General features: G+C 38.3%; 1 protein-coding gene across 2 annotated transcripts in view; it reads left to right on the forward strand.

Moving 5' to 3' along the window:
* The first annotated feature begins 5,170 nt into the window (after nt 1-5,170).
* rad18 (RAD18 E3 ubiquitin protein ligase) overlaps nt 5,171-16,175 on the forward strand; it is a 44,281-nt gene continuing 33,276 nt past the window's right edge. Inside the window, exons 1-5 of one of the 2 annotated variants that reach the window (XM_082533307.1) lie at nt 5,171-5,395; nt 7,271-7,349; nt 7,818-7,879; nt 8,096-8,166; nt 15,070-15,482. In XM_082533307.1, the coding sequence (XP_082389433.1) occupies nt 5,234-5,395; nt 7,271-7,349; nt 7,818-7,879; nt 8,096-8,166; nt 15,070-15,482 (787 nt within the window). In that variant the 5' untranslated portion in view covers nt 5,171-5,233. The remainder of the gene's footprint in view (nt 5,396-7,270; nt 7,350-7,817; nt 7,880-8,095; nt 8,167-15,069; nt 15,483-16,175) is intronic. The other variant, XM_082533306.1, reaches the window with a different exon arrangement.

Genomic DNA, 16,175 nt, shown 5'->3' on the forward strand with positions numbered 1-16,175 from the left:
GAGGTCTGCCCACTTGTCTGCAGTTGTTTGATTTTGAAAAGTGAGAGGGTGGGATTCATTGAAAACCTACAAACACCGGTGTTGTGACAGGTCCATTAGGTGGTTCTGTATTTATCACTCGTTACCAGCATCGTTTGTATTGCAATAAGCATTCAAATTTTCTTTAGCTTTCTATTTTTTCCTAAGCTCTTTTAGTGAAATGTCAGCAAAGCAATTCTCATTCAGCTGGCTAACAGCTAATAAGTTAGCTGAGTTCATCACAGTAGCTGAGACAGCCTGCTAAGTTTCCCCCCTTTTTTGATAAATGTTCTCTATTGTATACAAGTATTATGTAAAATTCTTTCAAATTTAAGGGGATGGAGTTAATAAGATAAGATAACCTTTGTTAGGAAATTTGTTTTGTGTTACGTTTCGGTGTTGTCAGTGTTTTGTTTTTGCGTGACTGTCATGTGTTTCCTGTTTTACTTTGAAGGTCTGTTGTTATCTTAGTGTGTTCAATTTACGTTTCCTTGTCTCGTCAGGTCTAATTTGCCCCAGCTGTGTTTCCCTCCTGTGGTCCATTCCCTGATTGCTCCTTCTATGTATTTAAGCCCTGTGTGTCAGTTGGTCATGGTCGCGATCTCCCCCGTGTTGTAAATAGTTTGGTGTTTTGATGTAAATAAATAGTCTGTTGTAAATAGCTGTGAATGGGTTTGTTAATATTTTCGTTTGAGACACCTTCGTTTTGGGATTTTGGTGGAGAGCTTTAGTTTGTTTCTCGTGTGTTTTTTTTTCTTATTTTTATTTTCATACGTTGCACGCCGGTTGCCTAGGCCGGGGTGTAACATTTGTTACAGCAGAAAGTGGACAGTGCAAAGTTACAGTAGCAAAATAGGATACGATAATAAGAATACGAATAAGATACTGTACACAATAGAATAAAATACTATATACAACAGAATAAAATACAACATTGTCAGAAAAAGAGAATTGCACTTAGTGTTATTGCACATGTGTGGATGTGTGTCTTAATGAAGATTTACCCTCTGATGAAAACCTTTTTCATCAGGAATGTGTTGCTGCACGTCTGCCTTTTAAAAGTTCTTGTTTCAGTCTTTTGCAACAACAGCTAATGTTACAAGAAACCAAATGTGCTACCCACTTCACTCACTTTAATAAACAACACAGGTTCCTGTTCTCACCACAGCAGAGCCTGGTGTTGGGCAAGCATTTCGAGCATGCCCAACACGTTCTACGCCAAGCTTCACAGCCGTCTTATTCAGCCAATACCTATTTTCAAATAGAAGATTTCCAATACAGTTAATACAGCAAAGGTTTCGGCTGAAATTTAAAACTTTCACAATGGAAAGAGATTTAACCCAAACCTCAAACTGAGATTTTGAATTCTAGCATTTGCCCACTTTGTTTTCAGTTTTTGTTTTCCTCTTTTTCTTCTCCTGCCTTTTCTACTGTTTACAGCTCAAGCTTCAACATCCCTTGTCCACTATATCTGCTATCCCACCTCTGCACATATCCAAACCATCTCAGCTTTCCCTCTCTATTTGTCACTTGGGTTTGGTGGCCTCAGAACTGATTACTATGAAGAACATAGATCATCTGTTTTTACCGATCCACATGTAATTTGTTCTCAAAACGACCACAAAAATATAGAGTTGTAGCTAAAATATTACATAACTTTCAAACATAACTCCTACACACCAAAAGTTTCTGGGTGACGCTTAAAGACATAAAAATATTATGACGATTTGCAGAATCATCTGGGTCACTGCTAGTGATCATGAATTGGAGAGATGATTTGTCACAAAATCATCTTGTGAAATAGTTGATTAATTTTCGATCACAAGCTTACATTCATTCAGGACGAGCCTGTTGAGCCACCTCTTTTTTGTTATAGTAATCCATGACAACGACCTAGTCTGTTACAACTTTATGGAGGTCTCCCAAGAACTGCTGATGAACTTCTTCATAATGATTGGAGTGATCTTTACACTATATCTACCACTACAATTATTACCAAGGGACTGAATAACACTGTATTCAATCAGAGTACAGTAGTCTGGAAGAGACTTAAGTGTTCAGATCACTGTATCCAAGCATAGTGTCTTGTTTTGTTTTTTGGTGGAGTTATTTTCATTGTTTTGTTGCAATCACTGGACTACAATAGAATTCTAATAGTCACTGTTTTGAATATGAAGGTTAACCAAGCAGGTATTAACAAATCACAGAACCAGGACAGTGGTATATGTACATTTTAGAGTTTCAACAGTTTACAGTGTAATGAATCAAATCTGTTACTCAGATATTCAAAAGTACACGCCATGTCTTTAGCACTTAAAAGTCTTTTTAAAATGATTTATTTTAATATTTCTTAAATATAGTTTACTATAGAAATAGTTTTGTGTGATTTGTTTTTGAGTTTTCAATGTTGATGTTTGACTATTGTTTAATTAAAAAAAGATAATGAAAGTTAACAATAAATACGCAGTTTTCATAACTCAAAAAATGACTTGTACTCATTTCTTTTAAGTTATGCCACATTATTCACATTAGATGTCACAATCAGCGGGGTCGACTGTGTGTAGAGTGAAAGGTGGACCCAAATGCAGACGAAACAAAACATGACTTGAATAACCAAACACGAGCCGTTGATTAAGGCTGGCAAATTAACTGCAGGCAAAAGGCAAGGCTAACAATAAACTAAACTGGGTGAGCTAAATTAAATAAAAACCTACAACAGGAACATGGACCTGATATAAGAAAACTTGACATGACCACTTGGCCTAGAAACAACACAGATGATCTGACAATAACACACTGAAAACAGAGGACTTAAATACACAGGAGGTGATTAGGGGAAGTGGGAACACATGGGGGAACAGCTGACTGACATGAGGCTAATGACAGGACAGGGGAAGTCAAACTAAATACAATGAGCAAAGAACACATCACTCCTTCAAAATAAAACAGGAAACATGAGACGCAGACATGACAATACAAGCTTGATAACATAAGACACGCAGCATGAAACACAAAGGGTGAGGGAAACTTAAATACAGGGGAAGAAAACACAAGGAGTCTAATAACCAAATGAACTAATCTAATGAACTTAAACATAAACAACATCCAAATAAACTAAAACTTAAAACGCGGGTCAACAGACCCAGGAACATGACATTAGAGACATAAATCAAGACTTTAAGTTGTATTTAATAAATATTTGTGAATATAATTATTAAACATTTTACTTTTAGTCAAACGTAATTCAAATGTTGGAGTTCTTATAAGCTTCAACTTTTAAGTTCATAAACTTAATAACCTTAGGGCAATCGATTGCCTTAATTTATTGAAGTTCTGCTAACTTCTTTGGGTTTACACTGTACATTACATGGGTTATTGTGGATCTCTGGTAAGCACTTACTAGTCTAAAGTTCAATAAGGGAGATGGTTTTCATTGTCTGCATTTAAGGCCTCTGAAAAATCTGCTGAGCATTCTCCACTGTAAGAACAAGATTGATTAACTTATTTCTTTCCCATCAATGTCCTGAAAACAACTGCCAAAGGCATGAATAACTATCATAATAAAGCATGAGTCAAGCTAAGAACTGGTTGTACCATTTTTTTCATGCTACACTTGTCATCCAGAATCACTTGTGTTAGTGTCATCTAAAAACACGAGGCTGTCATGGTGTGGACACCACAAAAGAAGAGCCTGTCCTTTTACATCCACCACAAGAAGGTCATTTATTTTGTAATAGTCATTTTCCACTCTCAGATTCCCTGGTTGGAGTTAGCAGTGGCTGTCTTCCCTATTAGCTCCCTCCACTGGAGCCAGAAAAACACAATCTTTATGACTTTTGGATCTTTCAGTGTCCACGGATTTTTTTTTTGTATAAAATTTCTCATGTATTTCATGTTTAATCCATAATATAAATTAAACTGATTTATTCCAGTGGTAACTTTGTTCATGTCACAAATTACACATCAAATGTGCTGTATATTACTAAGAGGTATTTTATGTTATTGCATAATAGCAACAGATGTGCAGCACAGCCTCATTGATATATACATATAGTCATTATAGTCAAAGTGGCTATCACAGGACTGTTAAGTACAACAGCAACACACATACCATTTCCTGATACGGAGAGTCTAACAATCTACTGAATGTGAAAGTGAGTGAGCATTACACAATGTGTGTGTAGGTTCTCTGTGATCCAGGTCATGGTAGTTTAAGGAGCTTAGAATGAAAGTGACTGGACTTCTTTAAGGTTTGAGGAGGTGATTCACCTCTCATTCAATGTGAGGTGAAACATCCAGTATTTTACATAATATACCGGTGAGCATCATTTTTGTTTTATAAGGGGGGCCTGCTGCACGTGTCTCTCAGTGCCATCAGCTAAGACCCCCCTATGCACGGCCTGCTCCCAGAACACACCATCCTCTCCCACCACTTCTGTCAGTTGAAGAGAGATGGCCAAGGAGAGAAAGAAGACAGCAATTGATTGCCCAGAATAAAGCTGTTCCTGCTGGTGAAGACCAGATCCTGGCTCTGGGGTTGGGAGGTGGAAACGAGACGAGGGCTCGGGGGTTGGTGTCTGCAGGGGCTGGAATTGCTAAGAGGTTGCTAGAATGGGGATATGCTGGATTTGCATCTGGCCCTGGCTCTGCTGCTTCGATGAGTACAACTGAAAGGGCTGGATTTTTGCATCTTAGTCCTGCAAAGTCCTGATAAACCGAATAACTAAAGCTGGTTAAAATTGTTAGTACATGTGTATTGTATATTATTAGTATGCTAAATTATACTGTAGCTTGATATTAACGTATTAAACTCAGTAGAAACGGGAAGTTATATATAAAATCATATAACAAAGTACATCAGGAAAAGAGACAGACAAAAGCTGCTGTCCATCATATATTGTAATTATTCTGGAAAAAGTTGTTACCACTGTCAAACTTTAACTGAAAAAAAGCCTTGTTTTGTTATTTTGTTACTATTTTCTATGATTCGTCAAGCAGTAAAACATTGTGTATAAAATGCAGGTATATCAAATCTGATATTCTTGAATCTGCACCCGTAGAAAGATACGAGGCAGCACAAGTACTGCTATGCCTTTAAGTCCAAACAATAAAGACAGCCTCTTAAATAAAACTGAAACAATGTAACCCGGACTCTGACCGAGTGACGAGCACAGCTACAGTCTTTACATATTTGTGGCTCAGCGGAAGTTGTCAAATGACGTCAGACGTATCCCGTTCTGTGAGCGGGACTCTCACAGCTGAGCGCCGAATAAAAAAAAGGGCTGAGGCTAACTTTGTCAAGAATCTGCGCGTTATTTCGGAGAAAATGGCCTTCGAGACGGAAGCGGATCTACCACCTAGTCTCGCATGTCTGAAAGTAGGTTGTAGCTATGTTTGATTTCAAATGTTTTGTTGACATGCTGGCTGTTAGCCCCCAGCTAACTGAAAACCCCCTTACATCACATTCGTTCAATCTTTATAACTCACTTGAGTATCTGACGTGCTTACAGTTAGTGATGAAACGTTTGCTAACCTTGTAAATACAGTGCAACAATGACATAAGTCGATCTAATTTGACTACCGCTGAGACTTTCTAATTTTGACCTCTACTTGTTCACTGTCCTAATAGTGCTTTGGAAAGTGAGTAGTTGGTGCAAACATACTGTTTTGTTGTGGGTTGTAGTTTAGGACGTCGTCTAATAATCAGAAGGTTGGTAGTTTGATCCCTGTCTCTTATAGTCTGCATGGGCAAGATACTAACCCCAAGTTGATCGCCGATGTAACCATTGGTGTGTGAATGTTGGATAGAAGGCATTTACAGTAGAACAGTGCTGTATAAAATTATAATTATAATTTTTCATAGATTCAGCTTAAGAAATGGGAGCAAATTTTGACCTTATTCAGCCAGCTGCTAACATTGTGGCTAAATATGCAATTTAAATTTGGTTCTGTGGTAATTTATCTGTCAATTTGCAGAAACAACACTGTTTTATCCCTTGAATTATGTGGGGGTTTTATGCTTGGTTTATTTATAGGTCAGTATTAAGTGGCTTAAAAATCAAGAAGAAAAGTAAAACATTCCTCTGAAAATGGTCAGGTACAAGGAGGGTGCTGAAAATGAGAGAAAAAGCTGTCAGTGACCAGAGAAAAATTTGAAAGCCCTTTTTTTTTTTTTTTTTAATTACACGAAAGCTTGGCTCCATGGAAGCAAAAAATAAAGACATGAGGGATGACTCAGAATGTGTGCACAGTATTGTCTGCGGTCAGAAAAGAAAGGACAACTTGTATTCTTGAATGCTATGCAAACATCACATTAAAAAAAATTTGTGGAACCTTGAACATTCTTACAAGAGAACATTCAGCTTGAGACAGGAGGGTTAGATAGTTTCCTGTTATTTAGTTGGATAGACTGGTTTTAGGAAATGATATCCTTTGTATGGAAATGTATGGGCAATCCTTTGATAAACGAGGACATTCACCAACTCTAGCGTACTACATTTACTGGTGGTGGTCAGAGGGCCCGGTGGCGCCAGTGTCCGGCAGCCTCGCCTCTGTCAGTGCGCCCCAGGGCAACTGTGGCTACAATGTAGCTTGCCATCGCCAGTGTGTGAATGTGTGTGTGAATGGGTGGATGACTGAATGTAGTGTGAAGCGCTTTGGGGTCCTTAGGGACTAGAAAAGCGCTATACAAATGCAGGCCATTTACCATTTATTTATCATTCAGTGAGTAACATCTTCATCTGTCAACTTTTGTATTTTCATCCTATGTCTTGACGCATTCTCAATCATCCAGGTAAGTAAATCTCCAGAAGTCGATTCTGTTCACTAAAAGAACAATGGGCTGGGAGGTCAGTTCCTTAGTCTTAATTATGCAAATTCTCATGACCATTGATCAACAGCACAGTGGGTTTCACTGATCAAAGCCCATTGTTCCTTCAGTGGGCTGGTTTCAGTCATTATGCAAATGTACTGTTTATAAGATTGGGGAAACCTGCAATCAGCTCAGACTGAAGAAGTCACTTGGATGAGTGACGAAACATTTCTTCCACAAAATGCTACGTCCAGATGAACACAATCAACTTTTGGATATTTTCATCCTAAAATAATGTATGATTAAAAGTGCAAAGGTTCATGCACAGATGCTTTGAGCCAGCCATACTTTTAGTAGGTAAAATATATTGTTGTTGTTGTTATTATTGCAGGTACTTGTTGATTTTCAGCTCTTTTTTTTTTTCCTCTCTCCCATCTACAGAATGTCGATGCGCTGCTTCGGTGTCCTATTTGCTTCGACTTTCTCAATATTTCAATGATGACAAAATGCTCACACAATTGTAAGTAATAGCAGTGCAAAAAAAAATTGTCGATGATAAAAAAAAAGTAATAGCAGTGCAGATGCAGTCATAAAAGAAGTTTATGCAAATAAAAGGAAGAACACTGAGTGGTTGTTTGAAACGAGCAATCAGCTGTCCTTTGTCTGGTTTATGAACTATATCCCACACATTGCAGAGGCAGATCACGAAATATATTTACATAAATTATTTTTGATCGTCTACCATAACGCAACATTAACAGGCACACATTAAATTTCTATTGTTTTGTTTTTAACGATTTAAAATGGTTTACTGTAGAGCTGCAGACATAATATTATTTTTCTCATCTTCTCCTAAAACTTCACCCTCTCTCTGTCACTCTTCAAATTTCACAATTTGCTAAATTAAAAACTGTCACACACGTCAAATAGCGATGTGATAAAATGTCAACAGGCTGACACAGCTTTGTGTTTGCATTTTATTTTGCAGTTTGTTCTTTGTGCATCCGGAAATTTCTTTCTTACAAGCTCCAGTGTCCAGTTTGCAATACAGTAAGTATGACCATGACTTGTAATGGAATTACATAATAATTAAGGACATCACCTAAAGAGACTTAATTGATATCAGTAAATATTGGTTAAATTATTTAAGTAATTCACTGAAGAACATCACTTAAACATTGTCTTGCTCAACTTTAATTGTAAATATCACTGGATTTTGGACCCTACAGGCAGAATTTCTTCATATCTTGCTTCTTTTTCTTTTAGCAAATGACAGAAGCAGACCTGAGGAACAACCGTCTGTTGGATGACTTGGTCACAAACTTTCAATCTGCAAGGTAATGTACAGCTCATGACAAGTAGCAAGTGAACTGTCTTGTATCTGAAATGAAGAAGAGCTTTTTATGCATTTAGATCTTAGTGCACACTGAATCACCACTAGTGGGGTCCACAACAATATTAAGTTAAAGGACAGAAAAAAAAATACTTGCAGCTGTATTGCATGATTTGGTACACATATAGAATAAGTGTGTATGCAAACTATATACTTACCGGCCACTTCAGTAGTTATACATTATCGGGTTTAACCCCAGTTTACCTTCAGAACTGCCTTAAGTCTTCATGGCACTGATTCAGCGAGGTGCTACGAACATTTTTGTCCGTACTGATATGAATCACACACTTGCTGCTGATTTGTCAGCTGCACATCCAAAAGGTGCTCTCTTGGATTGAGATGTGGTGACTGTGGAGGTCATTTGAGTACAGTGAATTCATTGTCATATTCAAGAAACCAGTTTGAGATGATCTGAGCTTTGTGAGTTGGTGCATTATCATGCTGGAAGCAGCCACCAGAAGATAAGTACGCCGTGGTCTTAGATAAATCATCTTTTTGACTCCTCCAAGCTATATAGAATGTCACAGCCAGACTCCTTACACATTCTTGTAAGGAGGCTCACATTACTTTTTAGGTTGGCTCCCAGTAAATTGCAGGACTCGATTTAAAAGTTTTGTACTCACAGACTGAGCACTTAACAGCCAGACTCCAGACTATTTATCCCAGCTTGTTACTAAACACACTGCTGCTTGTGGTCTTCGATCACAGGATCTCAGAATTTGTTAGCGGTTCCTCGTACAGGATGAAAGACTAGGGGGGACAGAGCCTTCAGTCTGTGGCACCAAGGCTTTGGATCAGCCTCCCACTCCAACTTCTGACTGTGGACTATTTTAAGAAGCAGCTAAATACCTTTTTGTTTAACTTGACTTTCTGTTGAGATGTTTTCAAACTACATGTTTTACTTTGTTCTGCATCTATTGCCATTAACTGCACTTTTATTTTATTGTGCAGTGCTTTATGACTGCCTATCTATGAAAGGTGCTTTATAAATAAACTAGCATACTGTGGTCGTCAAGGGGCACAATAAACGACAATACTCGGGTATCCTGTGGAGATTAAATGATGGTCAGGGGGCCAGAAGTGTTCCAAGAAAATATTTCCCCACATCATTACACCACCACCACCAGCAGCAGCAGCCTGAACTGTTGACACAAGACAAAGTGGATCGATGCTTTCATGTTGTTTATACCAAATTCTGACCCTACCATCTGAATGTTGCAGCAAAAAGCGAGACTCGTGAGACTAGGTGATGTTTTTCCAGTCTTCTGTGGTTCAATTTTAGTGAGCTTGTGTGAATCCTCAGGTTCCTGTTCTTGGCTGACCTATTCTCCTCTGACCTCTAGCATCAACAACCAACAGCATTCTAATTTCCTTTATTGTCATTCAGTTAATACATCACAGATGTACACAGTTCAAAAAGAAAACAGTCTCTCGCTGGATATTTTCTCTTTCTCAAACATTCTCTGGAAACCCTAGAGATGTTTTTGTGGGAAACTCCCAGAAGATCAGCAGTTTCTGGAATTTTTCAGACCTGACGCAAACAACCGTGCCATGTTCAGTGTCACTTAGCGGTTGCTCTTGATGTATATCTGGTCAGACATTGAGTTGCTGCCTGGTGATTGGCTGATCACATATCTGTTAGCGAATAGTTGTGCCTAATAAAGTGGACTGTGAGTAAGCTTCTCATCTAAGCATCATTAATGAAATATTTCTTTCTGGCATTTTGCACATCAGACTTGTTGGGACACAATGATTTAATATAATCCATTTTGCTGCAGCTAGCCAAAGTGGTTTTTAAAAAATTCTTCATCCTGCAGAGGCAGGCTAAATGAGTAATCAAAATGGCAAATCAGATTTCCTCTGCCATCCACGTAAACCTCTTTACCATGAGCACAGGTGCTCTGAGCATCTCTTCAATTTGTATTTCATGATTGTAAGACCCGAAGGGGTAAAAAAAAGATCACTGCAGGGATTTCAGGGGATCCCATTGTTATTGGCAAGATTACATTATGCCCACTAAGAAAACTATTTCACTTTTTCTTCTGTACAGTATTGAAAAAACAGCCTGATTGCCTCCTAGTAATCTGCTTCTTATTCACAGATTTTCTGTAAATCAAATGGGGATTTTGTTTTCATCAGCTGAGGTCACTCAGAGTTCTCACTGCATTGCACTTACCTGTGTGCTGTGTAGCTCTGGGGCTGATACGTTTTCATTACAACAGGACGCAGAGATGAGGTGCAGAGTCCAGAGCTGGGCTATTGGAAATTTCAAGGTACAATTTAGGTTGCATGTTATCCTCAATCTTCTGCTCTAGTGACACAGTTCACACAAGTGAAAACCTTTCCCTTAAAATAGATTGTAAAAACAGATTGTTCTGTAGTTAATAACACTGGCCACATGCTTGCAGTCACAGGCTGTTGGTCTGTGTTTCTGTTGTGGAACAGTTGTTTATAGGGAGGTGTAATTATTGTAAATTATTTACAATGTCATGGTACAACAGGTCACTCCAAACTCTAATTATTTATTCCTTCAGGTTGGCACAGGGGTTATAAATCACACAAGCTCCCCTGGTGATGCTAAACTTATGTAAAAAGGGTTTAACTGTATTATTATTATTATTATTATTATTATTATTGTACATAGCTCTGGAGAAGCTTACATTTTCACTCCTCAGTAATAAAAGGCTAATGGTTATTGTCGTCAGTGTCGACATAACTCGAGAATGTGGTGACGTAGGATTTTGAAGTTTATACGACAGGCTTAATTGCCTTGAGGCTTAATTAGTACCAAGTGTGTCAAGAAAATATCTGCCATGGCATCACAAAACCAGTAACATGAACCGTTGACACAGTGCAGGATTGATCCGTGCTTTCATGTTGTTCAATCTAAATTCTGACCCTGCCATCCACATCTCACAGCAGAAATTAAGACTCATCAGACCAGGCTAGTAACAGGCAACAATTTTCCAGTTTTCTATTAGTAATGAGAGGTTATTTGAGTTACTGTTGCCTTTCTATCAACCCCTTATCTGACCTCTGACATCAACAAGGCACTTTTGCCCAGAGAGCTGCTGCTCACTGGATATTTTCTCCTTTTTCTTTTTTGGTACGTTCTCCATAAACCAGAGATGACTGTGTGGGAAAATCCCAGTAAATCAGCAGTTTCTAAAATACTGAGGCCATCCCATTGGGCACCAACCATCTTGTCACGCCTAACATCACTGCAGTAACATTTCTTCCCCATTCTTATGCTCAGTTTGAACTTCAGCAGGTCATCTTGCCCATGAATACATGCCTAATTGCATTGATTTGCTCCCGGGTCATTGGCTGGTTAGATATTTGCAAAATGTAATTTAGTCATTTAGCATATGATTATGTTTCAACCATTTAAGCCTGTGGATGGGATATTGTTATCCTGTAATGACAAGGATAAAAGCAAAGCCCCTCAGACTGACTTTGTATTGATTTGCAGTGAAACTTCCCTCTAGGGGACAAATGGACAGAGAGTAAATTGTCCCAAAAAGCATAGAACAATGCCCCCTCACCCCTTCTCTCTACTTGAAAAAGATTCAAGTTTGTCATCTGCCAAACTCGTCACATTCATACCAGCAAAAACTACATCTGTGAAATGCTTTTCTCTTTTGCTTTCGTTTCCATTTCTTCTGTTAAAATGCACACGTCAGAACCTCCCCGCCAGCAACTCTGTATTCACAAACCTTAAAAAAAAGATCTGGTCCAGGTTTACCGATTAATACTAATCCTCCTAAACCACTTTTTTTATGGATGGTGGCTGAGGTTGACTCCTTCTGGAACATTTCATATCTATAGTCCATATGTGTCACTGAGGTAGTAACGCATTACAATCTCCATCCCGGGAATAGTGTAAGAGTGGGGCTCCAGACAGCAACATTTCTAGTTTGCGTGAAAGTAGGGAACATTTTGAGAAAACGCTTCTGGCCGGAGTTCATAAACTCTTGTTCACTGAGAGTGACGCCATCCTGTCATTCTTTTCTAAAGAAATAATAATCCAAATGTAGAACAGAAAACATCTCTCAAAGGATATATATGTTCCTTTGTATTATAGATAGTCATCTATTAACAGATCATTTTGATGATCCATATTTTGGGGAATCTTGTAGCAACTCCTAAAGATTAGTTGAAAATAAGCCTGCGAGCCTAAATAGAGCTCTCCCCCCCGCTCCCTCTGCCTAAAGTCATTAGAATTGTTTCTCCAATATCTGGGCTGATGCCAATGCTGAATGCTGTTATCAGTCAGTCTACCACAATGTTTGTCCCTTCCATCAATCACATCTCTGTTATCAACAGTCTGAAAGGTCTCCCTTCAAACTGTAGCCCTTCTGATTGTCATCACAGTTACGAATGAGTGGATTAGGCAGCAGCCTTTTCCTTCTCTTTTTAATTTCCTGTTGTCTAACACTGAGCATCTGAGAAATTGGATTCGTTGGTTTTGTGTAAAGATAGACTTGTTTCAACTGGATTATTTGCTTTGAAATGACAGCATTGCAAAGCATTTAGGGAATAATTATTTAAACATCTGCTTATGCGGTTGGTAGATTCTCTGGTCCAGCATGTGTTTGGGGGTAACTTCCTTCATTCGGATTTATCACTGTGAAATCAGTGCTTTGGGTTGCTGTTATCTGATGGCTCTAATTTACTTCTATTAGAGGCCTTTTCCCCCTCTAGCACACCATTAGCTGTAATCTCAGTGCTGCATATTTACACTGGTACAGTAACCAGTTACCTTGCAGCCTCTTGTCTCATTTGTGTATTTGCACATTAGGATAAGAGATAAATTGCTAACAAAATATGTTTGATCACAATCATAACATGCCCTTTTCTATTATAAATGCAACATGGTTTGGATTTAGTGTTGAGAGACCATTTGTGAGGCTGAACCATCGCATTATGAAATTGTGTTTCATACACAACCCACATCATTTAGATGCGGGTTGTGTATTTTGTTGTATCACAGCTTCTTACAAAATAAAAATACTCTAAAATACTGACACTAATAACAGTTTTTGCAGTTTTGAAACTTTCTGGGTATAAGATATGAGCTGTTCTGATGTTCAGGGTCTCATTTGCTTTAGGTTTCATTTCACAATGTGTCGATGGTGTTTTAGCACCCAGACTTTTCTGCTATAGAGCCCTCCTATTGTAAAAATGCATTTTTTTTCTTACACCATTCATTAGTTTTTCTTTACGTTCCCTGAGGTCTACTGATGTCCACACACAAAATCCTATTAATGAAATGATTCTGACTGCTGCAGGGCTGCTTTTTTAAAGTCTTGGCACAATTACCGTGTGTATTGTCCCCGAGTAACAGCGACGGCGACTTTATAAAATCTGGTCCAAAGGCTTTGTGTGGAATTCCTCTGATCTCCTGCTCTGTATCTATGGTTTAAGGTCTCTAACACCCAGCTTTAAAAAGTGCTGTAGAAGCTATACCCGCCCTTTAAAACCCAGTTCTAATTATAAAACTTTAGCTCTCACATTGTAAAGAAAATCAATGGTGCAGCTATTTAAATTCAGTAAGTGTTGGGAATTTAAGTAGGTTGTATTGATCTTACAGATCAGTGGGATTGTAAATAAAATGCCCAAACTTTAGCTTCATTCCCTCATAATAACTAAATTCATCCTTTTCCACCTAATCAGAGATCAAAGCTGAAGCACAGCTTTTGAAGAGAAGCTAGAGAATATGGTTCATATAATAGGACCAGTTCATTCATTTCATTTACCTCATAGTAATTTTTTTAAAAATTATTTATTTACTATAAATTCCTATCTACTCATTGATTAAAAAAAAACAAACAAAGACGAATTCGTATACAACAGTATGGTACTGGGCTAATCAACTGAATGATGTTAGTGCACTGGAATAATTATTTTGGATGGTTGTAAATACAACACATATAAATCTTTTACATTTATTTAATATATTGGTCAGTAAATGAAATCTATAACTCTGTTTAAATTGCTCCATGTCTGTCCTAACATTTTAGGAAACTTTTAGTTTCTCCAACTAGATCAAATTTTATTAATAATATTAACTAATAAGAATGGAGAGAGGTGGTTTTATTGTAATGCCATAAGTCTCTGGGACACTGCGAGACCATGAGTGCAGGGGGTAACTGCCCTGACCACATCTCTGCGTTGGTAAGCTTAGGTGTGTTAATTGTGAGGCTCTGTATTAAAATTCATGAAAAGAGCTTTGGACATAACTCGATAGCCAGGTGGTTTAAGTGCATCACACATGGGGAAAAATGCCATTAGCACAAAGATGGTGGGTTTGTTCATTGGACATTTTCTATTCATTTTTGTCTATGTGTATGCAGCGTTACTGATGAATGTTATCGGGAGAGCATATTTGTTTAAGGTTGGGAGGAGTAGAACGTGTTTCCACATCACATGTGTGCAAAGCTAACTTGCCGTGTGCTTGCATCTGTGCGTGCACGTGCATGAACCTCCTCCTAATGTAGACAGAAAGCACAAATAAGTTCTTAAATATGGAAAGTGGAACATCGCACACCTCATTGGTTCCATTTTATTGTCAAGTAACAGCCCAGCTGCAATTTGTTTGCTTTCCACATTTCTGAGGCTGCAGCCAAAGTGTCTCCTTTTTCTGGCTCAGTAGAAAAGGAGCGAGATGATTAAGCAGGTGAAGAGAACATCACAGGGCTCACTTCAATGCCAACAACATTTATTCACACTTCCTATGTTGTCGTTTTTTTTTCTTTTTTCAAACTGAATGTAATAAAAGAGCATGTAACTGTGTTGTATTTTCTTTTTCATTCATATGTGCCCTGTTTCTTTTCTCTTTTTCCAGGCAACAGTTGTTAAAAGCACAATTTGACTCTCCTCCAATATCTCCGAAGACTCCCGCTTCAGCCGTTAAATGCAAAACTCCGAAGGAGAGGGGCCAGAGGTGTAACAACTCTGTGCTGAGCCAATTTTTCCAAAAGAAGCCTAAAACACCTTCCAGCAAAGAAACCCAGTGCAATGGTTCCATCTCTGAGTGCGTTCAGGAGGGGAAAAGATGGACTGCAGGAATCCACAATGATACTGACCTACATTCAGGAAAAGCTGAGCTTTCAGTGGTTGTGAAAGAAGAACCCATAGATATGGACGATGCTTCTACTCAGGGTTCGACGTCACTCACGGCCTTTCCAAGTATTAGCGCTGAAAATGGGATGGCACATTCTTTAACACCTTCAAAAGACATTAAGCCCATAATCAAAGGTAAATCCAGTTTAACTGTAAACATACTGTGGCTGTTGCCCTTGAAATTATTGCTTTAAAAATGGGTAAAAGTGGCTTTTAAAGCATTTAGATGGCAATGAAAGGGCAATAAGATGGCATCAATCTGCTATTAGCTTGTGATTGACTCAAATTGGGAATTGCATGCTAACTGTTTATGATAAATGGGATTAATTGCGATAAACTGGGAAAAATCACAAATCTGTTAGTTGGAACAGCCTCATAGATTTAATACTGAAATTCCTCCACAAATAGATTTGTAGTTGCTGCAGGAGGTGGATTAACTGGAAAAACAAACCCAGTATAGCCACTTGGCAGCCTTATTTTTATATAGGAATACTAACATGAAGCAACCAGTTGAGTCAGCTTCCTGTCTTGGAAGAAGCTGTGCTCTTCAGCACTGTCTGACTCAGACTGATTGCAGAGTGTTTGACTGCACTCTGTGTTTATAAATGAGAACAATCACCTTGCACCCAGAAAGATTGCAAGAAGTTGTTGGTGTTGCAGATTCAAACTGGGCAACTGGTCACTGCAACTACTTGTAATTTATAACCAAATGTGGGGGAAAAAAACTGCAGTCAGTAGGCAAACACTGATTTTTTTTCCCCATTCTTTTTTTCATTTTTGTCATCCTATTTCAGAGGTGGGAAGTAACTAAGTACAAATACTTCCTTA

This window comes from Aulonocara stuartgranti (genome assembly GCF_965226115.1).
Source record: "Aulonocara stuartgranti genome assembly, chromosome: 5".
Lineage (NCBI taxonomy): Eukaryota > Metazoa > Chordata > Actinopteri > Cichliformes > Cichlidae > Aulonocara > Aulonocara stuartgranti.